This window comes from Erithacus rubecula (genome assembly GCF_903797595.1).
Source record: "Erithacus rubecula genome assembly, chromosome: 1".
Lineage (NCBI taxonomy): Eukaryota > Metazoa > Chordata > Aves > Passeriformes > Muscicapidae > Erithacus > Erithacus rubecula.
Genome location: NC_136658.1, coordinates 67,100,737 through 67,128,199, shown reverse-complemented (window position 1 = coordinate 67,128,199; position 27,463 = coordinate 67,100,737). Strand labels below are relative to the sequence as shown.

At 38.1% G+C, this 27,463-nt stretch overlaps 1 protein-coding gene across 1 annotated transcript; it reads right to left on the bottom strand.

Moving 5' to 3' along the window:
- Positions 1–6,757: 6,757 nt before the first annotated feature.
- Positions 6,758–27,267, bottom strand: DNAJC15 (DnaJ heat shock protein family (Hsp40) member C15). Its single transcript, XM_079313768.1, has 6 exons — positions 27,110–27,267; positions 20,112–20,163; positions 18,618–18,691; positions 12,243–12,319; positions 10,309–10,379; positions 6,758–7,226 (listed from the first exon to the last, which is right to left on the bottom strand). The coding sequence occupies exons 1-6, from the start codon at positions 27,209–27,211 to the stop codon at positions 7,156–7,158; spliced, it is 447 nt and encodes a 148-aa protein (XP_079169894.1). The 5' UTR covers positions 27,212–27,267; the 3' UTR covers positions 6,758–7,155.
- Positions 27,268–27,463: the final 196 nt, after the last annotated feature.

Below are 27,463 nucleotides of genomic sequence, written 5' to 3'. Positions count from 1 at the left end.
TGTGCTGTTGAGAGTGATACAGAGTGAGTGGTGGTTAAATAATACATCAGGATCACAAGAAACACAACAAATCTGAGCTTGCAAAGGACCTTTTTTTAATCTCAAATGGGAATCACTCTGCTTCTTTCCCAGCTGTGAGTAAAATAAACCTAACTGGGAATCTGGCAGTCCTCTACTTAATTCTAGAAATCTGATCTGTCAGTAACTCAGCACTCTGATCTTTAAGCTTCCCTGAGGTGATCAATTTGTCCCCTGCAGCGGTTTCTTCCACAGAAATTCCCACTGACGCCAGTGCAGAAAGCACTAAACAATTATGGGCTGGCCCACTGTTGAACACAGTAACTAGGTGCTGATGATTTCAGGAGGTGTTTCTGTCTGTTTGTGCCACTGGCTGTTTTACAAGGCAGAACATCTTTGTTCTTGCCCCAGTGGAGACCAGAAGACTTCCCTTCTCGAAGTGTTAAGAACAAAGGACTGACTGGACCAGCAGCACCAAGACTGGACCCGGAGGCCCCTGAAGCATTGGCTCCAGGACACCAACAGAGAGTAGTATTAAAATACTTATATTTTTTATTATGCAGCTCTCAATAGTATTTTAAATACAATTCTAAGTTCAGCTGTACTTCAGACTTTAGAAAAAGCAAGCAAACAAAAGCCATGCATAGAATTATTGCAGGATATTTCTCTGAACATGACTCCTTTGTTACTATAGCTCTGCCATCTGTCCTCCCCACTGGATCTCATTGCATAGGACAATTCAGGTTGGGAGGGACTTCAGGAGGTCTTTGGTCTTACCTGCTGCTTAAAGTAAGGCCATGTGCAGGGTCAGAACAGTGGATTTTGAAAAACTCCCAACTAGGGAGAATGCACGACCTCTCTGGGCAACCTGTGGCACTGGATTGTGGGGTGAAACAGTATTATTTATGTCCAACCAGTACTTCCCTTTTAAACTCATGTCCCTTTGTTGTCAACTCCCACCATGCATGGCTGTGGAGAGCCCATGCTCTTTATGCCCTTATGATGCTGAAGGGCTGCTATGAGGCCCCCCAGCAGCACTTCTTCCCTTCAGGGTGAACAAGGCTTTGTCCCTCAGCTGCTCCTCACAGGGCAAGTGCTCCAGCCCCCAAATGCTGGGGTGGCCTTTGCTGGACCTGCTGTGGTTGGCCGGTGTCTATCCTGTTCAGAGGTCTCCAGACAGGATGCCACAGCACAGTGTGGCTGGTGAGAAGAGCTGTGTGTGCTGATCTGGTGCCCAAGCTCCCACTCACACAGCTGGGAGGCTGCTGTCCCTCTCTGCTGCCAGGACATGCCACCAGCTCTTGTTCCTGCTGTGCCCCAGGCCTGTTTCAGCAGAATCCCTCCCCACCTTGGCATTCCCCAGTCCCTAGAACTCCAAGGGGCACTTCCTCCCCACCTGGCTCTGCACCTATCCTCGTGGAATTTCAAGAAGGGTTCCCAATACCCTGTCCCTGCAGCCTCTCCTGGTCCTCCCGAATGTCAGCTGTTCCCTCCAGTGTAAAGAGTGTTTCACATCATCTGACATCATTGGTAAACTTGATGAGAAAGAGCTCAGACTCCCTCTCCAGGTCACAGAGAAGTTTGTTAAATGGGAAAAGATCAAGGACAAACCAGCCTTTCCACACACTAAGCCCCTTAACCACTTCCATCTGCTCCCAGTCAAGCCAACAACTTCTTATTTTTGAGCTCTTCACCAGAATTTTGTTCAGGCGTTTTTTGTTATATTACAGAATTACAGAATGGTTTGAGTGGAAAGGGACATTAAAGAGCCTCTAGCCCAACCCCCCTGCCATGGGCAGGGACACCTTCCACTGGACCAGGCTGCTCAGGTCCCAATCCAGCCTGGCCTGGAACACTTCCAGGGACAGGGCATCCACAACTACTCTCAGCAACCTGTACCAGTGCCTCATAAACCCCATAGTGAAGAATTTCTTCCCAACACTGTATTTGTCAAACTATTCACTGGAATGTTTAGAACCTCTACTATTCTTTGCACCATAAACCATTCACTCACCTGCCAGGTGTAAGGAACACCCAAGCTGCCTAGAATTAATCCAACAGTCAGGAGAAATCACTGTACTCAGAACCATGCTTTATGTAATATTTACATCATAGAGTAATTTTGGAGAACTTTGCCACTATTTACAACTAGTGTTTATTAGATGCAGTATTTCCTATACTAAAAAAAAATCCAGATAATTAACCTCTCCTTGTATAAACTAGTATATAAATAAGGAAATTGCAATAGCACAGTAGAAGTGTTTTAATGTCACATGAAGCTGTAGAGCAATTACTCTGTGTTCCATAACTACCACTTGAAAAATCTTAAGAATGTTAATCTGATGATGTTACCATTGTCAAAATGATATTTCTTGTTCTAAGTACAGTTTTGCAATTTCCTAATAATAAAGGAAAGTAGGTGTACTGCTAACTAGGCTGACAATTCAAGTATTCACAAGTATCCATGGTTCATTGACCATTAACAATCAGTAAGACATCAAATGACAATTTAGAATTCCTTCCCTCCTACTCAATGCCCCCAGAGTAAAATACAAAAGCATATCTTAAATGTTTAATAATTTTAATAATTTTAATATCTTAAATTTTAATAATTTGCAAACAGAAAGTTTTATTTGGACAAAATCCCAAAAAGCAGTCATTTTTTATTTTTGCCTGATTTTTGAAAAGTTTGGTACAGGATCTTGTGCAAATACAGTATGATGACAGAACACTATTTCCTTAAAGACTCATAACTACACTGTATGTATCCATACCAGAGCAACACTGGGAATAACTCAATAAAACACAAATATTGGAGACATTTGGGTGGTGTGTGTTGATTTATTTTTTTTTAAATTTGTTTCCTATTTATGCACATAATTAAATTAAGGCCTCAAATTTACTTTGGCATTATTTTTGCTGTCTTGATCTGATTTGGAAAATTTAGTAAACAAAGAAAAAAAATCAAGAAAAATTTTCTTTTTTAAAGTGTGCCCTACTACAGATGCAAAATCTCACACAGGATCCATAAAAGCTCTGTGTATGTGTATAAACACACGTGTGCTTACACATACATGTACACACAACCTGTTGCTTGAGAGCAATTCCTGAAATGACAAGTTCAAAAGTCCCAAGGTTGTGCTGGTGATGATCCAAGTTCTTTAATAAGGCTTTGCAATCTACACAAAAAAAAAAAAAAAAAAAGCCTGCTGTTTATGACCTAAGGAAAACATTAATTTTGTCATAATTGAACTAAAAATTCTGGAAAATTCAGCTGGCCATTTAGTACCAGTCGTACTTGCCAAAGTCAGAGTAGCAAACAGAAGCTCACAGAGGAGCCAGAATTAAAGGACAAACCCTAAAGACCAGTGTGTGGAAAATGAGTCTCCTAAGAAGTCAGTAATATCTCAGCTGGTGAATTTCCTTAAGTTGTTTAGGTGTCGTTTCACAGTTGGAAGCTGACCTGAGTTCAGTACTCAGGAATCTCTCAGGCTTTATGACTCTTACATTTAGCAGCAAGGCACAGCTGCAGCATGAAGCAGAACAAGTGCTGTCACCTCCTCAGCCCAGCTTCATCACCAGTCTCACCTGAGTAGCAGGTCAGATATTGTGATTTTCACACCCAGGCTGATGAGGCACCCTACAACCACGGACAGCAGATCAGGCTTTTTAGGGAACTGAAGACACCAAACACCCAATTTGTTGGTTTAAGGATGAGAAAAGTGTTGAACTGAGCAAAGACCTTGCAAGAAGATAATTTTACACCTATACAGAAGCTAAAATCCAAGCACACAGGACAGTAAATTTGTACCTTTAAAACTACCTAGAAGATCAAGCAAAAGTTTTGTGAACTGTGTCTCAATTTTATCCTAGTCCCATCCTAAGCCAGGAAAAGTTTTGCAAGTGGCACTCCTGCATAGGCAGATAACCGTATTTCACTGGGTGTTTTTGTAGACCTATCCCTAACTCTGCTGGATGAAGAGTAAAGAATTAAATATTAGGTAAAACTTCCATGTACTAAAAGCAAAAACCAGGCAATGAGCAAGCCCTGCTTCGTTAAATAAACTGGGAATCACCCACAGCAATGCCATATAAATGCACTGTCTTGCTTGACTTCTGAAGCTGTAGAGAGTATCTGGAACTGGTTATGATCCAAGTAGAATAGCACCTGGGAATTCCCAAGCTAAGAAGTTACAGATGAACATTTTTTGAACATTAAAGCAACACATGAAAAATGAGTCTGCTTGTACTACAGATGGACAGAAATTGCACCAGAATAAATCAACCTCTATGCACTTTTCTTACACAAAAAACACTTACCCATCTGACAAGTAAAGAAAATAGTCTCAAGAGGCTGAATATTTTTAAGATTAAATTACTGGGCTATGTTTTTAAAAACAGTAGCATCCTGTTCTTCCAAGCCCACTTGAGCATCAATCCAGGTGCTGTTTTGCAAGGCAGTCTCCAAAGACATTCCTCAGCCTGCCATGTTGACTAGCAGCAACAACAAATCGAGCAGCACTTCCATGATTAGCCTTTCCCTATCCTATATTCATCCTCCTAAACATCACTTAGTAAGTAAAGCAAGCTGTGCAAGTAAACAGACAAGACAAAATATGCTATTATATGTGTGATGCTTTCACAACTGCTCCTCATTAGCTTCATTCATTTTACGCATTTTTCCAGAGATAGGATGAGCCAGTTAATCTGCTGAATTTTTTAATTAGTTAATTTATCAAATTTGTTAACTAGTCAATAGTCTGCTCTTAAAAAAAACCGGAGAAACCAGAATTAAAACTCAATTTTATTTCTTCTTTTTAAGGACAACCTCTCTCATAACTGAAAGGCAGAAAAAAGTGTTTCATCCAAAATAATCAGATATAAATAATTATATCAGGAAGGAAATTATCAACAATAGAATCTCACAGAAAAAGACAAACCCTCTACTTTTTACAAAAACATGACAAGTTAATTTTTAAGAACAGAGCAAGATGCTATCTTTAATGCATTTGTTTTAACTGACACTTTAGAACAGCTCTCTACAACTCATTTTACTCAGGAAAAAAAAGTAGCTATATGAAAACAACAGCTAGTCAGTTCAAAATCATTCAGCAGAATGCTTTTACCACCTAGCATTTACATCAATTTTGATTTTGCACAATGATTCATATCACTTACAGATTCCACTTCAGAAAATTAGGAACACCACTATTTCAATTGTTTCCTCCCAAAATGAAAACACAGTTCTATTTTTTGCCAATACACACTGATATACCAGTGAACAGAATGACCAGCTCTAAATGTGCATTGATGGCAGCTACTTCTTTAACAAGAACCAGTTGAAGCTAACTGCATAGGAATAAACTATTTTCATTCAAGTTTTTCGTATTAGAGCAGTAGTGACATGATGCAACTGTAGTACTTCTATAGGGTATGCTATTCCCAGGCAGGTTTCTCCCAGCAGTCTTTTTTGCTTTACCCAGTGAAATTGGGTCCAATGTCTTGCACTCTAATTGCAACAAAATCTCTAAAGTACTTAGAATTAGTACTTTCTTTTAGGATCAACTTAAAATTTTTCATCTCTCCTTGATGAAAGCCAGGGAATTGCGACAAAGTGGGAAGAACTCAATAAAAAGTAATTCGTACTTTTTCTTCCTTTCAAGGAAAAATCCACATAATCTGAACACCCACCATGGATGAACATGTTCTGGTGAATAAATAATTAAAGCATCCAACCTCATATTAACTGCTCTTAGCCACTTACCTCTGGCCAAATAACCTAGAAAATGGAGTATCTAAATTTTGTATTTGTAGCACTTTAGTAAGCTATTTGTTGTGCTTCTAATGACAGTGTTTGAATGGACACTAGTTTTTCAGTCTTGCACTAAATACACTGGACTGTCTATGCTTAGGAGATTTAATTCAACTGCAGAGGACTTATTGGTAGTAATCTGCAGTAGCCAAGTGCCCCAAATAACACCTACCCTGAGCTGTCAATTAAAACTGGTTCTCTCTAAAGTCTGAGATCCATGACTTCAGGATTCACCAAAGCCAGCACTAGATTGCCAGGACACTACAAATGAAGAGAGAGGTATGTGTGTGCTGGGATATGAGGCATAATGCAGAAATGTGAGCATTACTGGAGAACTAACCCAGTAAGTGCTCCTGGAGCCATGTGCAAACCACGTACTCTCCTGTTTCTTCCCTGCTGCATCAGTTCTACACCAGGCTCACACAACTTAGACAACTTAGACAAGCAGCAGCCTGGAAAATCCATCCAAACCATGCCACATGGACCTAACTTCTTCAAACCCACTGCCATGAGAACCCTTGCAGAAAATCCCATGTTTACTCCAACTGCTGGAGATTAAACATACTCTGTGACTTAAAGTAAAAGCATGCCTAAATAATTACTTGACAATTTCAGAGAACCTTTAATATGTAAAACAAGTAACCAAATCCAAGAATCCTCCTTCATAGCTCCAAGGCCCATAAATACACCTAGTGGAAGCTGCAGTCTGTAGTCCCATCAGTTACTTTGTCCTGAGTTGCAGCCCTCAAACTGCACCCATGAACAAACACTACTACTTCACAAATTAACAGATTCAAGAGTAAGGTGGTGCTGAAAACTTGCCAAATGAGGTCTGTCATATTTCCTGTAACTCAATGCACTGTCACAGATTTTATGGTGACCCTAAAGATAGGGCTGTTTCTTTACTAATGAAGAAGCAACCCTATATTACTGTTTTAAAGTTTTTATTTTAAAAGATCCAAAATTTAACAAAAGAAATCAACAAATACTTCTGAAATAAAACACAATCAAAAGAACTTTTTCAAAGCTTGTAAGGGATTATAATTCAGTGAGAATACATTGAAATGGAACAGATCATAGAACATCTTGAGTTGGAAGGAACCCACAAGGATCATCATTCCAACTCTCTGCTCCTTGTACGGGCATAACTGTACATAACTTTACATTATTGTAAAATATTTCACTTTGCTTTTAAATAATCTTAACACTTTAATTATGACAATAAATATGAGCAATCAGTGTTAATAAACTATGCAGAGCAAGCAGACATGAAAATTACTGCACAATGTATCTGCTGAATCTCCTATGGCCCAAGGCTTCAGGTTTCAGTTTTTGGCATTGGATTCCAACAAGTCTTTTGCTTCATTTATTTTTGTTGCTAAGTAAGGTGATCCACCTGAGAAGAGAAAAGGGAAAGGAATACTGTTTACACATTAGTATTAAGTACCAAACTACCTCCCTTGCAGCATCTCTTTATTACTCACTTTTATTAGCTCTTTCCTACACAGACCCTTTTGATACAAATGACATTGTTAAGAAGTAAACTGATTGATAAGGAAACATAAGAAACACAAAATCACTGCAGAATAATACAGAACAACTTGTCTTAGAGACAAGACTGAAATCTGAAATCACTTTACATCCTGTGGGGATGGGACCTTTAGATCTACAGTGGGATGCTACTGCAAATATATGCAAGGTCAGTTGTCCTGAATATCCACTCAAACCTAACAGCTATTACTTCCACTCATCCTAAAAAACTGAGAAGTAAAATTTTAAAATAACTTTGACAAAGAATTATTGTGCAAGCATCTCCTGTGTGAGATGCCCAGAGCTACCAGCCAGAGACCATCACATTAAAGCTATTTAAACATGGTATGCCTTCTAACTCCTACTGCTGAACAGTGTCATTGCTCTACACTCCATCTAACAATCTGATTACAGTTCAGCAGTCTTTTTGTGTTTGGGTTTTTTTCACTCTCCCCTTGAGTGCCAACCATCTGCCCACAGTCACCAAAAACAACACTGCAAGCTCTGTATCAGTAACTCACCACTTACAATAATACACCTATATTTTTATGGAAAATGTATTCCAGCAGTATTGTACACTGCACAGCCTTTTCCAAGGCATTTGCTCAATCTTATTTTTTTCATCCACCATTTAATTCATTCTATTAATTAGAAAAGACAACGATAGAATAAACATGCAGAGCTAGTTGTAGACACATGCAAATAAAAAAGTGAGGCTTGCTAAAAGACTTATTTAGGACATTGCTTCAGGAATCCAAATCAGTATAATGTCATTTTGTGATGTTGTAAAACAACCAGAAAAAAAATTCTTTTCCATGGTTTGGCCATGTTTGCATGTTGAAGTCCTAGCAGGTAAGCCACACTGGAGGAAAGTGAGGCAGGGCAAGTAATGAGTAATGAATTGGCTACCGAAGAAATAATTTATTTTTTCTTTTTAAAAATCAAGTAGCTTTGTAGCAATGAATAGGATTACTATTGAGTACTGCTTCTTTCACAGAGTAGATAAGAGGATCAAACAAACACTAAAGATTAAAACCTGCAATAAACAATGTATTCCAAGTAATTTTTAAATGTACCTTGATTTTCTACATGTCTAGAATACAGGACCTTAAAGTAAATTCAAATCTGTTGGAAGTGTTTTCACTACATTTACATCCTTAAGTGCCATATTAATTTTGTAGCCCTCCAATGAGAGGAAATTCAATCTCATGATTGCCTAAGTGTTTGTTTATAATTAAAGCAAGTCCAAAAGGTTTCTCGCTTCCTTTTTCTCCTATGAGGAAATGTTCTTTCATAAAATTTGTAACTGATAACTTAACATAGAATGTATCAGGATAAAAACACTTTAAAACTGAACTGTAAAGATTAATAAGCAACCATTACAGTAGTAGTCTCTGGGGATATTATTATGCAGATTTCTATATATTTCCTATTTATTTCTAATATTTCTCTCTCCAACAGTTCAGATCTCAGAACATATGCAACTTACAATCTGAAATTACTGCTCTTTCTTCTACCAACTCCAGGTGGTAAAATATTATTTTAAAATTACATTATACCATTGAATATTATTTTTTAATGAACATCTGTGCTACCCACAGCCAGAAGTGATCTATACAGAAGCAAACAAGCCTCTCTGTGATGCCACATGTTCAAGATTACTCCAGGCCCTCACTCTGCAGCTAAAGATATTACACAAGGTTTTTTCTACAGCCATGCCAGAAGAGCTTCAGGGGCATTGAGAGGCACAAATCCCTTCTACTGGTTCTCCCACTGAGAAAATGCTCCGTGTCTCACTATTATGCAGGAGGGCTCACTACATCCATCCAAACCTACTGCCCAGCTGCAGGGTTATTAAAACTCTAAGAGTGCAGCATTAGAATCTTTGTTAGGGTTATTAGGATCTTTCTAACAGGAATCATCTCTTCAGATCTACTCAAAATCCACATGGAGACTCACAATTCTCTCTGGCTCAGGTGTCTACATACTGCTACAACAAACTCAGAAGTTCATTATTAATAAAACTTGACCTAATAGGGACTCTGGAGGTGAAGAGACTTTTGACCACTGTAATATACTAGAAATGAAGATGAGAATTTCCTTTCTAGGTCTGTGCAACTTACACATTATAAAAAGAGAAAAAAAAAGTTTGAAATCAGACAAGCAGGACAGCTTTGAAATTAAACTGAGGGGTGAAAAAAGAAAAGCATCAGCTAAACACTTCCCATGGCGAGTGGACACAGTTACTTTTTCATTATCTTAAAATGGGGTGCTTGTAAGGAGCTTGTAATTCTGTCAAAAAGATATAAAAACCCTCTGATTTCCCCTTTTGACTTCTGAAATACAGTGCAACTCTTCACCATCTGTTATTTTAAAGTAGAAACAGCAATGAACATATGGGCTTTCTTTCTCAACCAGCTGCAGTGTAGTTAAAGTTATAATAATAGCCTTTCTCTAAGATAAATTTACATTAAAAACCCGGCCGGTAAAGCAACAGTGCCCAGCTTTACATTTTTTCCAAGTGAATTCCATAAAGTCTGAAATTCATCAATGATGTTCTTAGTAACTGCAAAACATTTCCCCACAGAAAGTTACTTTCATGCATGCAATTGGTCCATCAGTTTGAAACAGGAATTTTAGTTTAATGTAAAATTTTGACAGCTTATTTTTCCTTATTTTTCAAGAAGTTTTTGCGAAGTGTGGAAAACTGGTCCCCAAGCTCATAGTTTTAACTGAAGCAGCACAAGTACAGAAAACAACTTTAAAGAAAAATGAGTCAAACCGGCTCATAAAGCTCAGTTTATCTGAGAGAAGACACACAGAAGCTCAATAAATAAACAACAAACATTTGCACTTGATGTGGTTATTTACACAGTCAGAAATCTTAAAGGATCTCATTTAAGCCTCTTCTTTTTTAGCCCCATTCAAGAAAAGTAATAATTATTTACCTTTATCAGGGTGATTCAAAATCATGATTTTCCTATGAGCTGTTCTGATTTTGTCCTTGCCAGCAGATGGACTGCAAAAACAAATTGAAGTGCTTACAAGAAATGCCAGAGCACTCAGGCTAAAAATTAACAGTTTATACTGGCTTCAAAAATAATTAAAACTTGAGATTTTCACCATCTTGTGGACAAAACATAAAACTGCATCTCTGAGGAAGCAACAACAACAAAGGCATGTAAGGCAAAGAGAATGACATTTTTCAAAAGTCTGTGTATTTGACATATACAAATATCTTACAGGTTTTTGTAAAATGAAATACATTCACTCATTTAAAATAAATAATTTGAGAGGGAAAAAATAGGATAGTCCCAACAGTTCTAGGGCATATCTGGTTGGTTATTCTAGCATTATATGTGGAAAACACAATTTTTCCTCCAAGAAAATAAATATTTTTATGATCAGTGACAAAACAACAAATATTTAATATTATCGCAATTTTTTTCTACTGTAAATATTTTTATAGCAGCTATAAATTTTTTTTCTTTCTGCTGAGGCCTGAAAACAATGCCTGTATGTGTTATTTTTGCAAAGCTGTTCAATGTGTTACATTCAGGGACATGCTGATTTACAGGCGCTACCTACATAATGTTGTTTACTTCAATAACATACATAAAATATGTACTTGGCCTAAATTAAATACAAAATAGGTACCTTACCAGACAAAAAAACAACTTATGGATGCAGTATGCCAACACAGTGAGGCTCTTGTATGTAAAAGGACAGTTTGAATGGTTCAGTTTTTTATAATATGTTAGTATGCAGAAATGAATCAGTGTTTTCCACTTCAGGTGACTTCTTAATCAGTGATGATTCAATTAATTAATATTTCTGTAGATACAGCTTGAATGCAAGGTATCAGCCCAACTAAATTCCCGAGGTAAACAACCTCTCTAATTATTATTCTGTCACAGTGAAATTAGGGTATGTTGCAAAAATAGTTCACAGAACTGCATAAGAAAAGAATACTTCAATTGAAAAGAAAGTAACCTAGAAAGTAAGAAACAAACAGAGGGTGAAAGGTCTTGGATTATATAAATACAAAACCAAAGTTATTTATCACACAACTATAAATAACAATCATCTATATTTTGATTTGCAAAGCTCTTTTTAATACTAAAAAGGAAAGATGTTATACCACATTTAGAACCTCAGATGGCCAAACCATAACTGGGGAAAAGTGGAAATTGCATTATTACAGAAGATCATGCAGATCTGCTCAAAGCAGCAACTGTGAAAAAGAGGTGTTTACTTCAAATTTGCTTAGTTTATGAGCTATTGCTTATCCCACAATGGGCTCTAAAGATTCTTTATCACTAGTGAAAAAAATATATAATGTCAAAATCACTTTTTCCTTGACTTGCAATCTGAGTCACACCAACATGCTACCTTCTATCATCACCAACTGGCCAAGAAGTCCATCACTGTGGTGGGAACAGCTGATATGCTGGAGGGCAGGGCTAACATTCAGAGGCACCTCAAGAGGCTTCAGGAAGGAGCTGACAGGAACCCTTCACAGAATTCCACAAGGATGAGTGCAGAGGCTGGTACTTGGGATGAAGTTTCCCCTTGCAATGCTAGAGGCTGGGAAATGCCTGGCTGGGGAGTGGCTCTGCTGAAAGGGACCCAGGGCACAGCAAGAAAAATTCTCCACTGCAGTATGTTACCATGCCTTCAATCCAAACAAAAGTCACATGTTTTATGAGCATTTTATTGTTTGCTTTTTAGTTTAACCAGAGTATTAGAATAATTAATAAGTCATTAGTAGTTTTTTACCAAAAAAGCTATGGTTTTGGCAAGAGTATTTCACATTCTAGAAACATGCATCTGCTTCATTCAATACTTCTAAAGTAAAAACATATTGATGCAACACACCTACCTTACACCTAAAATAAGACTTGCTTCTCGCCTACTCATTTTCTGTTCAAATCCTCCTTTATAGTATGATGAAAGACTCTGAAAAGAAGAAAGGGGGGAAAAAGCAGTAATTAGTTCATGTACAAGGTGCCAGGAACTAAACTGTAGTTATATGACCTCATTCAGAGCATTACATTCATCTATAATTTATTTCGAAGGCATGGCATGACTGGAAACCAGATAATACTAAAGGACTTCTCCTGAGTGATAACAGATACAAAAACCAACTTAAAAGTAACTACCCATGTTTTCACAATCTTCTACTGTTACTAAGAGATATTAATAGCTACAACCATTAAAATCCTGCCTCCAGGCAAAAAAGGCCAGAATCAAAGTGCATACTAGTAGAGGATGGTACAGTGCCTGTGTTGGGGAGGGCATGGGAGAGAAAGTAGGATAACTGTTGAGAATAGCACTGGTACCATCACAATGGAAAATGCCAAAAGTGACAATACTTTGGCATCCATGGATGTTATGGACAATCACTCCAGGTATTTCTACAAAGGAAGTAAATAAATTGGTAAACAAATCAGTGACTGACAACTATTAGATATAGGATCTGGGGTTAATTTTTTTAAAACTTATTGTCATATGAAACCTTATCTACTGTTTTAAGAAAGGAAGAAAAAACAGTGGGAAAAGAATATTAAAAAGGAGATAAGAATGGAGACAGTCATAGAGAATGGATTGGAAGTATATTTGTCAACCATAAATCTATTTTAAATTATGAAAAAAGAACCACTATCGATGGTTAGAAGTGATCACAATGTGAATGTTTCTGTAAGTCCCAGAAGTATCAGATGTAGCTCCAGGCCTTGGGGAACTAACACACAATAATCACTCAAAAGACTGAAGTTTTTTCTTTAATGCAAAACCTATCAACTAGGGGAAAATAAGCTTCTTTTGTTGCTATCAAAGGGAAATCTGGCCTGAGAACTGAGACTATTTTAAGTATTCCCTTTACCCCCAAGTAAAATGTGCCTGGCCCTTGAAAAAACTCTTCTCACTAAATACAGACATTCATATTCAGTGAAAATTTTGCATTATGTCTACACAAACTCTCTTATATAATTTCTAAACCATTATATAGTATTTAAAGGTTCTGTCCATGAAAGGCTAAGCAAAGCCTTTAAGCTTAGGAGAGATACTCACCCAAAAGCATGGTTCAGAAATACTTCACCTATTGCTACCATAAAGTCACATGCAACCACAGAAGAGAATTTTTTAGTGTGTTAATTTTATCTTTGTTCTTCCCACCCCAAACCACGAATAAAGTAACCACTACTGTAACATTACAGGTATCAAAGCTGAAGGACCTGTGGATGTGCCCTGCCAACAATGAGAATCTGTGGAGGAGCCACATTTGTAACTACAGGGTAACACAAACCAGACCTGTAATAGTGCACATGGACATGAAGGGTTACAGGGTGCTGCAACACTCAGGGAACCCACAGTGCTTCTCTGGGTCTCAGAAGGGAAATTATGCTAATAATTTAATGGCCAAAAGGTAACACCCTTGAAGAGCAGAACTGCATAGAAATTTTCAACAATGCCCAACAATTACTACAAGCAAAAGAGAAAAGCATACTTTAATGTTCTCTGAAAGTTTTTCCAGAAACATTTGCTCCCAAAGCAGTCTAGGTGCAGACAGTTTCCTGAATTCTTCTCTACCCTTCAACTCTGACATACAACTCTATTGCAGGAGACCACTAGTCTGCTATTAACGTAGAGAAGAGCAACATCTGAATTTTCTTTAACACAGTTTGTCTCTGTTCTTGGTAGATGTAATCTAAACCACTATTTAAAATGAGAGACTAGGGAGGGATAGCTGCAGACTTACATACAGAAATACTTTTCATGTTTTTAAAGCCTACTTCCTTGACGTTGTTCTAACCTTAGGAAGCCTCAGTTCACCTCCAAGAGGAACAAAAGAAGAAATTCTGTTACCTGTGTCCTTTCACACACAAACAAAAATGGTTTGTTGAATTGGTCTCCAAGAAAAAATATTTTCTTGTCATAAGTGAAGAATGTAACAACAATAATCAATTCTTAAATTAAGATCTCCATCCTAAGCAGAATTTAAAGCAGAAGGAAATTACACATAAAAGCATTTTTCCCGTTGGTTAGAAAAAAGAGGAAGAAACACTGAAACTTCAATTTAGGCAACACCCTGGCAAATTTCTAGTTCCCTAATGAAAGCACTTTTGCATGCTACCCAACCTAAAACATTTTTTCCTAGTTGTAAATACTAAGTAATGGCTGGAAAGATATTTTTCTGTTATGAGAACTCCTTGATGAGCAGGTAGTTCTAGACACTTGATTATTTATTAGCTCCAGCAATTGCAAAGAAAATTTTGTACTGGAAAAAGCTCTTCATTCCTTTGTACTATGTGGAGGAAGTGGAGGAGGCATCATCTTATTTACTTAATTTCCTTGCACATTGTTCCTGTTTAGCAATTTATTTAAGTCCTCCTGTCTGAACAAATGCTATTAACAGGTTTGGGGTATAGGGAGGGACAGAGAATGGCTGCCCTTGCTTTGCAAATGTCTATGCAGTCATACAAATCTTCGCAAAAGCAACCAGAAGAGAAAATCCAATGCATAGGGACCATGACATGTTCAAGATATTTCTTCTGTCATAGCAAAGGGAAAGCATAATCATTGTTTCCATGCCAGTTAAGAGACTGAAAACACCAAAACTGAGACCATGTATTATATTACATGGAGTAGTGAAGTTTTCTGGAAACCAATATAGTCCTCCATCAAAAAGGTAACAAAGACCAGAGATAAAAAAAACCAAAACCAAAAAACAAACTACAACCACAAACTATTTAGAAGCTGAGATACAATACACAGTTATGCTAATATCAAATTTCACTTCCTTCACTTTGGTTTGAAAAGAAATCTTATAAAATTGGCTGCATTGCTCTCTGGAAGCTTTATTTTCAATTAAGGACAAGAGAAATGTTTGCTACCCTTACCTCTCAATTCAGAACTCTATGAGTCCGAGCAGAATCAGATCCAGTAAGGGAACTAGAGTGGGAAAACCTAATGATGTGCTACAGAATAATTTGGTTATGGAACACAGAGATTCATGATTGTGGGATTTGAGTATTTTGACAGTTCATTTGGCCTAGAATTGCTGTTTCTGTCTTCAATATCTTCTATCTATCTATCTATCTATGAAAGGTAATGAATGCTACTGAAACGCTGGCTTCTTTATTTCACACTTTAAGGAAATATTAATAGTATAAATAATAGCATTAATTCTGAGGAAGAAAAGCTGAATGACTACTTAGAGCTATGCACCTTCTAGTGGCAACACTCTTTCTCACTACACAGAAACAAAACAGTGTCACTGGCATTTGTGACATCAGTTACAAAACTATGCTCAAATGAAAAAAGAACATTTCTGTGGGAGCAAGCATTAGGACTTCACATAGAGTGGAAATGACAATGATTCCTCTAGTCTCTTTCTCCACTGAAAGAAAGATGGTAGAAAACTTCAAGACTAAATTACATTTACAAATATATATTCTTAAATATGAAGTAACTGTCTTAAATGAGAGGTAGAAATTCAGAATAAAGCTTTTACTTGCTTCTTCTTATTATTTCTGACAAAAAGATGAGTGCAGTTGTTGACTACACGTTACTAATTTATGTAAGTAAATAGGAAGTGTAAAATCCTCAAGATACAGCAAGAAACATTTTAAATGATCACTTCATAATTGCTCAGCTGGATCTTTCCAAAGTCATTTATTAGTGAGCAGACAGTAAGAATAAACAGCATCTGTATTATTTTTTGTGACTGGGAGGGACCAACATCAACTGTGATTTCTACTGCAAACAGAGCAGGGGATGCATTGTAAATAGAGGAGGAAGAGTGGGGGCTTACAGAGGGAGGCAGCTAGCTTTGAAATAGGCAGTTGCTCACAGACTCTGAAGAAAAAGAAGGCCACAAGCAACAAGATTTCATTCTTGAAAGCTAGAATAAGCACTATAAAAACTATAGTGACCAAGTAAGGTGCCTTCAAACACCACAGAAACCCAGCAAAGTAACACTGAGCTCAGACACTAAAGGTGATGAGATGCTTCTTCTAGTAAGTGCAGGTAAAAGTACCAACTGCTTGATAACCTTTGTCGGTACAGTGTAAAGAGCAATAAGCTATCAAGAAAATGATGAAAATTTTAATTCACAAATTATACTCAGCAGCTTCAAATTCTACAAAGTCATCTAAAACTACTAAAATAAGCAGTTTGGAGGATAAGAACTTAGATAGGACCTCTGCAATTAATCTTTACTGTTTCAAAGAAAATAACAAATTGTTAAGGGGAGAATAAAAAATATTAAAAATACAAACCAAGAAAGTAGTACCTGTAGAGTGATAAAAGTCAAATAATCTTGGCTAAGAATTATACAAGCATCTTCAATTTGAACCATGGTTGTAGAAGAAAAATATTATCATTACCCTCTCACAAATATAAAGCCAGCAGATACAGTAAATGACAAACAGGAAGAGAGTTTTCACTGTCTTCAGGAAATCTCATCTTATACTGAAAACTTGTATTTTCAAGTTCAGAAATAGAATAGCAGAAGAGACACCCTATTGGAAATCAACACACAGTTCTGGGCAGAAAGGCAGGATGTTAAGGCAGACAGAGGATACTGCTCCAGGGACTAAGAAACACTTAGAATGCAGAAGCTCCTGGTTTGCACTTTATGGTTGTTCATGAATTCTGCAGGACTCAAAGTCACTGTGGTAAAAATGAGATAGGTCTGTAATGAGCTTGGCTGAGTCAGTATTGAGGGGTGCAGCTTGCTAGGAACAGACACCTCTCTGTGCAGTAGCATGTCACATTTCAATGTGTTAAGAGTCACTGCCTGCTTTCTTATGTGAATGTATCTGAATTTAGATTCTCTAGCCTGTATCTACAAATGGATAGAAAAAGAATTGCTGGAGTAAAACTGCTAGGGAGAGAGGGAGGGAGGGTGAAGACTGAAGCACTCCATCCTCTGAAGCCACATGTACTGCTAGCTACATCTAGCAAGCCTGCAAGTTAGCCTGTATCTGTATCATGTGAAAGCAATTTAATTCACAGTACCTAAAATCCCCTCTGTTGTTTTGGCAGCCAATATGGGAATATCTCAAAAATTTTTTTGAAATAGGAAAAAAAAAATTTGACATTGGTCTCACAACAGCAGTGCAATAAGAGGGACCGAGAGCAAAAAGTTTTCCAAGAGCACAGTTTCTGGCTGAAACACAGGGTAAGCAAAAACAAAAGTTGATCAGCCCTAAGGGGACAGTTGAATCTCCTCCCAAGGAAGCTTGCATTGATCAACCTTGCACCTTTAGCACAGAGCACCAAGCACAGATGGCAAATGAATTTGTGTCTGCCTAGACAGGCTCTGTGCTGCAAGTGGCCTAACATTAGCAGGTAGAATGCTAGTATTTTGTTTTTTAAAAACCTACCTTTAGCATATTTTTCAGGAAATAATAATCTGCAACAACTACTCCCTGAACATGCTCACCCATCAGCATGATGAAGGGAATAGCATTCTTTTGCTGTGGATAAGTGCACATAGACTATGAACTCTGAAGGAACACACTGCCACAAGCAGACATCTATCTCATTGAGAATGACTTCAATCAAACAGGAATGGAACACATGTATTTATTTACCAGAGGAAAACATTGCCACTGAAGCAGTAAGTAAATGCTCTCAAATATTCCCTGCATATGCATCCCACACAACACTCTACTTCTTGATTTTTTATTTCATTATTGTATTTCCCAATAAGTAGGGCAAAACCAAAGAACAAAAACCTGGTTAAAAGTTCAAATAAGCTGGGAAGAAGAAAAAGACAACTCATATGTTAACCAGCACAGAAGCTCTCCCATCTCCATGGCAACCCATTCTAGAGGTTCATCAATTTGTCTTCTTGATTTTTAACACTGTATCTAAAAGACTGATTTTTTTCACTTTTAGCTGCTGGAAATGCAACTACATGTTATCACTTTGCAATATTTAGGAATTAGTGACTTTCTTACAGTGCACATGAACAATTTATCTTAACACTTACTAGTAAAGGGTACCAAAACAAGGAACATCAGCAGAAAAAACTGCAACTGTCTGTCATGCTCATAAACATCTTTTGATACAGTTTCACCCACAGGTATTTAAAATATAGTACACAACATGCCAGAACTTACTTAGGGAGCAGTCCTATCCTAAATTATCTACCTGGCACTTAACTGTATTTAACATAAAACATCTCCTTTCTGAATACTTGAAATACAAAATCACAAATTTAGCATAAAGTAGTATCTAAACTTACAGAAGTTGAAATTCTCTTTGCTGCCTCTGTAATTGACTGTTCCAATGGCTTCCAAACACGGAAAGCATAACGACCTGAAAAAGATGGAGGTTAAATGAAATATTCACTAAAATGCAAAAAAAACCCCACAAACAAGCTCCAACTAATGTTTATCACCTCACAGTGGAATGAATTTTGGTTTAAAAAACCTGGAAACTATTGGGAGAGGGAAAAGAACTTTAGTATGCTGCATCTAAAAACCTAGTTATGGACTACAAAGACCCATTGTGTTTACTCACTGTTTAACTGACTAAATAAATAGATTTAAATACATTTCAATATGATAAATGAAGATATATGCCTTGTGAACTTGAAGAAAAAAGGCAGTTTGAAACATTCGTTTTGCCTATACATTATTTATTAAATACTGTTCAAAGGTTGTGTCTTCAAAAAAAGAAATCCATGTACTACACATTTCTTGCTGTGATGCTGTATGCTTAATTACACACCTTGTAAATACTACATTTTTAATTTTGTTACAAAAAGACGATCTTCTGGGATTCAGAGCCATTCAACTCCCCACCAGCACTGAATGTCTACAGCTAGGAAAGACTAGAGGGAAGCCTATAATGCTGTGTTCCCAGAAGTACAAAGCAGGTCTATCAACACCAGCATCAAGATTTATGCCATGTTACTGGAGGATTTTCCATGTAAATCCTCTCTCCAAAAACCATAACAATAGTTACTGTTTTAACTATTCTTTAGCAATGTAACTTACTATAACACACAACAGAAAAACTATTTATAAAATGTGGCTCTGTTTCATTCAAATGACATCTTGCATTCATTCTTAAAACACATATCGTGTCTGTAAGTTTTAGCAACCTAAGCGTGTGCATATGTCAACACAGAAGCTAAAACCACATTACAGTTATCTCTGTTGAAATGTTGTGATGTACCATTACCTCACTCTCTTCTTAATGCTTTCTGTTAACCATTATTTCATGTTAAACTCATGCCCTGTGCTCAAACTAGAACCTGTTTTTCAGAGTAACAAACAGTCCACATGCAAAGTGTTCAGGTAATAAACAATGTAGTATGGAAACAGTAAGATAAATCACTGTACTCACTAAAACCTTTTATTTTCCTCTATTTCAATTTGTTGAGCATCACCTCCATATCATAGCATCTTGTTGCACTCTTCTGTACTAAAGGGCCTCCACATCACAGTATATTGTTAAGTAAATAAACTTTTCACCTTTCATTTTGCAGACAAAAAGCAGATGGAGCATTTTAGCTGTGGTCCATAAAATTACATTCTCCAGCCTTCTCCAGCTTTTTTAAAAAGAGCTTTGCAATTTATGACTGAAGAGACAGAAACTATAGGTGGAGAAATTTTCCATAATACTCTCAAGCAACCTTTCCACTTTCCACTACTAATATTCAAAAAAATTTCATTAACCCTTCTGGAAACCACAGCTTACAAATGAGAATTTCACTGGTAATTTACCTTACCTGCAAATGCAACAGTTGCAACTCCAAGTCCAAGTGCTATCATAGTTCTGGCCTAAAGGAGAGAAATGGGAATCAGAGTAACATGTGAATTCTAATTTGATATATACATGCTCCTTTTACTTTAACAATGAGTATTTCTGATGTCTGATGTGGCATTTCATTTGTAACTTACAAAAGTGATGAAAGTAAATTCTGTACTACACAGGCTTCATTAGATTTTAGAATTCAATTCCATTAACTCATTCCAACACATCAGGTTTTACTTGAACTACCCACTAGTAAATCAGTGAACACACACTGAAATCAGCTCACAGTATGCACTGATAAAAACACAAGGCACACAACTTTACAGGACTACTTGAAATTACTTGTGCAGACTAACAGTAGTACATAACAAAGTATCATTTTATCAAAGTAATATGAAGAACTAACTCAAAACTCCCATATCAGGTGTATGTATTTTCCTACACAGTGCTTGAAAAAGTCAGGGACTTCAAGAAGGATGAGAAGTATTGCCATGTTGATCAAGAAGCTGATGAAAGACATGAAGCAGACCTTGAAGAAAGGACTGACTTCTTACATGTTTGCAGAATTCAGGAAGGGTAACAAGCTCTCCACTTCCGAAAAGCCTCCATGTAATCTTTGAAACAAAGGAAATAGTCATCTGCAGCATCACCTGTCTTATCATACAACAATTCAATAATGCCTTGAATATCCCCCTGGGAAACCTGAGAAATCAGATTAGGTTTATCTTGAATTCAAAACATAATGACAGTGAAAATGCTTTTATCACCAGACTGTCTCTTCTATATATGACTTACTTCCACAATTATCCCATAACTGGTTTATACGTTTTATACAAGCAATTCTGACAGAAAGACTTAAAGCTCCAACTTCAATGTGAATGCCCTAATAATTGGATCTGGAGCCAAGATGCCTTTCCCACTAAGATTTCTGGGGCTAAAACACTCTGGTTTTGATTGAATCTCATTTCTAGACTGTGGGAGCAGGGGAAGAGTTCAGAAATACTTCTTTTCAAAGCCTACCTAGAGATGCCTTAGTAGGGCCGGGATCATGGATTGACAACTTGCCCAGCAAACAGGCAGCTCTGCATGATGCAGGTGCTGCCCTCATGCCCAGTGGCTCCTACAGGTTTGGATTTGAAGGTGAGTGGCTGTGACTGCTGCCTGTAGCACTGAGCTCAGGACAGAAGAAACTGCAACCTCCTCTGAGGTTACTGAGAAGCAGCTGCATTCCACTGGATCTAACATCTGGATGCTGCAGATTTTAAGTACCTACCTCTCACCTACCTGAGGGGGAATTCTTATCTTAGAAATTTGCCTCTATATTACATGTCAGTAATCTAATCTAACTCTTCCATTTCATTGCAGTCTTCAGTCTCAATATTAGCATTCATTTCTGAATGTAAAAATAATGTAGTAGTTTTATGTCTATTGTTCCTTTCAGTTCCACAAAATATCCTCTCATCTTTTCCCCATGAAAAAGGTTAAGCATGTTATCTTAAATGGTAGATTATGTAGAATTGTGAAGCATACATTTCATCTCCTTAGTAAACAAAAACTCTTTTCATATCTTCTCACAAATTAGTTTTCCCAGGCTCTCTATATTCAAACATTCAAAAAATTCCTCCACTTAGATGCGAACCACAAACAGCCACCTTTCGGGAAATATCATAACCCTATAGGAATTCTATATTATTCTGTCATGTGGTTTGTGACCATGGATTAATATTCAAGAGTTTCCTTGACTTATTCAGACTGACAGCAAGGATCTTCTACTAAGTGGTTACAGTCATTTAAGAGCTCAACAATGTGTGAAATAGATCAGGATGGCAAAAAAAAAAAAAAAAAAAAAAAAAAGAAAAAGAAAATTTTTAGCATATAATTGTCCAAACTAAGTTATACTTGCTTTGCCACTAAAAAGGTGATTTAAGTCATCAGTTTACAAGACATGCAGGTTCCAACAAGGCATTAGCAGCGGACACCTCATCACAGACAAGACCAAGCTCAGAGAGCAGACTAATAAATAATACCAGGATTCTGTCAGTTCAGTGCAGAAGTGCCTTAAGTGCTTTTGCACAGTAATCTGAGAGCACAGAGCCCAGAGACCCCTGAGGGCCTTTGACAGAGTCGGCCATGTCTGCTGGAACTGCATTAGTCCAATCTCAGTGGAAAACACCAGCAGCTAGTGGAAAGCTACTGTTGCTGGGAATACAGCAGGCAAAAACAAACCGAGGCAGCAGCCCTTGGAGCAGGATGCAGGATCAAGGGGAAAATGAAGACAAGACAGAATACTTGGTAAAAGTGGTACAGAGCTCAAGCCAGAGAAGAACAAACGACTGTTCACACATTTAAATACAGGCACTGGAAAATCTGAGAAATACTGGTTAATGGTAACTGACCTTATTTGCATTATGAGCACTTAGGGAAGAATCACTTGACACATATTAGCAAAGAAGTGATAACTTGTCACATCAAAGCATCTTGAATGTTTGTTATGGTGTGAATGTATCCCAACTACACACATGTGATAAAACCAGAATTTGAGTCAGTGTATGACTGCAGGTTTGGCTTTTTCTTGACACTTTTAATCTCATAAAAGCTGTGGCAACTTCAAGTAGTAACCAGTAAGTTCTTTAAGTCCAACTTGACTCAGTTTCCTTTCCTATGCTCGCTCAATTCAGTTGAGTATTTAAAAGAATCAGTCAAGGTTAGCCTGGTGCTTTGAAATGCAAAGTCCAAAGCTTTAATTAAATGCACTTCTTTCTGGTCAATATTAAATGAAAGCAACTCGTTCTCTCTGTGGAAGGCAGCAGTTCATTTACAGCATGCTAATACAACTACCACCACGATCATTTTTGTCTCCTACTGCTTGAAATTGCATTCCATAAGGGATAAATAAATAAATACATACACTGACTTTCAATTATGACAGAATTGACCTTCTTCCCCCTCCAATAATGCTGTTAAGAAACTTCCAAGATGTGGATTTTAAATGAAATCATTATGTTAAGATCCAAGAGGGAAAAATAAAGAAATAAAATATTAAAAACTAACATCTGTCCCTTTCTTTATTCAATGAATCAGCTCCCAAAGGTCAGTCATCAACCCTATGCTATTCTGCTGATCTCAGTATTTTAATTTTACTATGTAATTCAGTCTTCAGTAACAAATCCAGTTGAAGGAAGCCAATGAAAAAGTTATGCTAAATCTGTAAAACCTGAATTTTCTTAATCCTTTTCAGAAGTGAGTATAAGACACAAGTAATAGAAAGGCAACTGCAAGACCTGATTTACCTAAGCATTTGGCAAACAAAAGAGCATAAACCATATTGATTAACACACAGTATGTTAGAAAACACAGATTTTCTGCCTATTCCTTTAATATTTAATTCTCCAGTAGCCTTAATGTTTTAGCAGAAAAAACAGGGGAGGATGAGAGATTACTTTTGCAAATCCCCAACCCATGGTGCCCTTCTAACTTAAATGTATTAAAAAAAAAAAAAAGACGTATGCATTAGAACTTCCCGTACTATGAAGTAGAAAGAAGTTAAATTTATAAACAAAATAATTTCAAATACATCATTTTAAAACTTCAGCACAACACTCTTATATCTGACAAGGGCTGCAAATGCTAATGCTTTCCAAATGTTAAAACCTATCTAGCTGTGTAGGATTTGGATTTTATACTGGTTCTTCTACCACAACTAGTGGAACATCCCTCTCAGTAAAATGAAAAACATTTTGCTCTCCTCACTACTGTGTTTCACACACAGAGCAGGAGCCCTACAGTCTTTTGCCTCAGAAATCTACAGTGAGCAGAAGAGAATTAAAAGCACAGAGAAAACAGTAATTTGCTTTCATGGGTTGAATGGCATTTTGCAATTAATCCATGCTTAATCATGGACAAGCAAAACAGGAAATATGTACCTATAATCAAATAAATACACAAGTATAAATTAACTAAAAGTTTTTAAGGTTTGGTTTGTTTGTTGTGGGGTTTTTTAGTTCTGTACACTGCTAAAAAGTAGGATACACAAGTATATTAACTAAGTGTACAAAAATATTTCAGAAAATACATATTCCCTTAAATAAAAATTCTTTACTTGAAATACAAATGATTGTTTGGTTTGGGAGATAGAATAAGGCTTCTATTCCTCAGAAGAGTAGTTACAGTTTATTGGAATACTGTTCTTGGAATATTGGTATAAGCAAACCTCACTAACACTATGTGGAGGCAGAACCATTTTGAAGTGGGATTATATTATAAACTCTATGCAACTGATTTGATTTAATAATCTAGTGTTTTCCCTCTAGTCTTAATCTTCCTATGAAACTTTATTTGTTTTACAACAGTGAATTAGAGGTAATTTCAGCTAGATGCTGTTCTCCATACTGACACAATTCTCACGTCATTTTGTGTTCTTTAATTTTACAGCACCATTTTTGGTTTGTATATAAAGCTACAACTACAGTTCTGGACGGTATTTCTTAGGAAATTGAACCAGAGCAAGATTCACTAATAGAACAATTACCATAAGGTATTCAAATCAATCTTCCTGAGTATGCATTAATTAACAAAGGCTCCTGTGAGTGACCTTTGAGAGCAGACACCTCATGCTTCCACTGCTGCTCTTCCATTGCTCCAAATGCTTTTGTGAAACAACTACAATAGTAAATGTGACCATGATCAAGTGACTTTCATCTAATATCCTGGAAAACCTGTAGACATCCAGTCCTGGAAAGCCCTACCTTAGTCTCCACACCTCAGTAAGAATGTGGCAGTACTCACAACAACAAAGCCAGCCATGCTAACTCCAAATGCAACTGGTATCCCAGATGAGTAAGAAGACCCAAAGACAAAACAAAATTCTAGGAATTCCCTGTTAGCATTCTGCAGGAAAAATGGCCATGACAATAATGAATTTCAGACCCAGCTTCTTAAGATTACATACACACTTGCTGTTAAATACACAGGAAGACTCTTCTGTGGGAATAAAAAAAAAATAAATCCTAGACTGTAGTAACAATGAATAAAAAAAATAAATCCTAGACTGTAGTAACAATGAATAAATAAGTTAGAGAACAGTGCATTTTAAAACCGTGCTTTAAAAAAGTAGAAATATTGTAGAGACAACTTCACACACACAATTAGGTTAGGCAAGTAAGACTTTTAAGCCATTTTAAAAAACCTGAAAACTTTACCATCTGGGGCTTTAAACTGTGTGTTCTTTCCAATTCCCTTTTCCAATGGGAACTCATTGCTCTCTGAACTAGTTAAAGTCACAGGTAAGAAGTGAGATAAAGTCCCAGCTTACTTTCCTCTAGAGCACAATACAGAATAGGAAACTTTGGAGACACTCTGCCTCCACTCACAAAGTACCTGATGAGAATTACTTTTCTGAAAGAGAGCTCTGCAAAGCCTTCAACACTCAAACCTGCCTGTGGTAATAACATTTGCACAGTGGGTGAAAATGTGTCAGGTATCACCTTTCCATGGCAGGGAACACAATTCTCAGCCTGGTTTGTGAATGCTGGGGCTGAAGTGTTCCCATGTACCCTGCTGTGGAAACCCAGAAGGGGCTAATGTGTATGTTCCAAACACCCACTAGCTGTGGAGCCAGCCAAGGACTCTTGGTAGTGACAGACAAGAATTGCTGGTAATACCCAAGGATTGCTGGAATTAACACACCATGGGAAAGAACCAGATGTGGCTGGAGAAGGGAGCTCTGCAGTGGTAGGGCAGTGCTTTTCCTTGTTCTAGCTCCTGGAGGTAAACAGAGCACAGTACAGTGCAATGATGAGGCCAAGAAGTGGGTGTAAGATGTTATATAGTGATTATAAAAATAAACCATGAGACCAGTATAAACAAGAATACTGGATCCAAAGTAAAGCAGGGAAATGAGACACTGGAAAACCTAATTATTTCATTATATTTGCTTAAATCACTTTGTTGTAAATTGTTGATTTTTTTGTTTTGTTTTTATGTATTTTTATTATTTTGTCACACTAATCATGAATTGTATCCACTTTTAGGTATAAGGAAAACGTAGGCTTGTTTGAACATGAGCAGGCTTGTCCCTGCTGCTGCCTACTTGCTAGGAGCATAACTTGACATATTCCAGCCTTGTTCAGACCTGGTGGGGGCTTGTGGCCACTGCTGCTAGCCAACATGTTCGGGCTGGCTCAGACTAGTACCCAGCACAGTGGGCATGTCACAGCCCACCATGAAACTGCCTATAAAAGGGGCAGTGACCAAAGGTGGGACGGACGTGTTGGCAGAGCACAGACCCCTCACGTCCCCAGCGCTGCTTGCCTGTTCCTTATCAACGAACTAATAAATTGCCTTGTTGACTGACCTACCCGATTTTGGTGAGTAATTTATACCACGGGCACGGACTGTAGGGGATGATCAAGCCCACCAAAGACTCCCCAAGCCCTCTAGTCCGTTTCCAGAACTGCGCAGAAAGCGAGAAACCTGCCTTCTTGGCAGGGAAAACCTATCCATAAAAAAGTACCCCCAGGCACCCCCAGGATATTTCATCAGCTGGACTGCGGCTGGAACTAGGGCTGGTGATCTCATGTACTCTCTCTCTTTTTCTCTCATTTTTCCTCCTTCTCTTTCTGTTCCCCTTTAATTCACATCTTCTTTTCCGTTTCACCCTACCCCTTTATCCAAAACCCGCTGCCGTGTGCGGGTCAACATAGTTGGTCAGACCCAACATTTCCACGCCAACGTGTAACGAACTTAATAAAACTTTCTGATTGTGGATCCTCTGCCTTAGGTGGCTCTCTGGGACCACGAGCCCTCACGGGTGGGACGCCACACCCGCGGCACCGGCCCGAGGACCCTCTGCCCGCCCTGCCCAGCCGAGGGGAGCGGAGCACGCCTGTCCCCGCACCCCGGCCCCCGCCCCGCTCACACGCATCACCCTTCACACGTGTGAAGGCCGGGGTGGGGGTCCCGCCATGCGCTCACCAGCCCCCGGTCCAGCTCGGCTTGGGCCTTGCCGGTGCCCGTAGAGGCCCGGGCGTACTCGGCATAGCGCAGACCCTCGGCAGAGGCCGCGGCGCCCTCCATGATGGAGCGAGGAGGAGCGAACACTACGGGTCGGCCGGAGGGACAAACAGCGCGGCAGGACGGAGCGCGAAGCGCCTCCTCCCGCGGGGCCAAGGCAGGCGCGCCGCATCCCGGGAGAGGCGGGAAACGGGGCGATACGGGATAATCAACGCAGACTTTAGGGATAATCATTAACAAACAGGATTTGGAGTGGGGAAAACATTCAGGTCACACGGAAATTATTCGTGCCCATCTTCAGGACACAGGATGTTT

Coding starts and splice junctions, on each gene's coding strand:
- DNAJC15 (XM_079313768.1), bottom strand. CDS start 27,211: ATGGAGGGCGCCGCGGCCTCTGCCGAGGGTCTGCGCTATGCCGAGTAC. Junction 20,164..27,109: donor CCGAGCTGGACCGGGGGCTG/GTGAGCGCATGG, acceptor TCTCTCCTTTAG/GCCAGAACTATGATAGCACT. Junction 10,380..12,242: donor AGTCTTATTTTAGGTGTAAG/GTAGGTGTGTTG, acceptor TTGTTTTTGCAG/TCCATCTGCTGGCAAGGACA.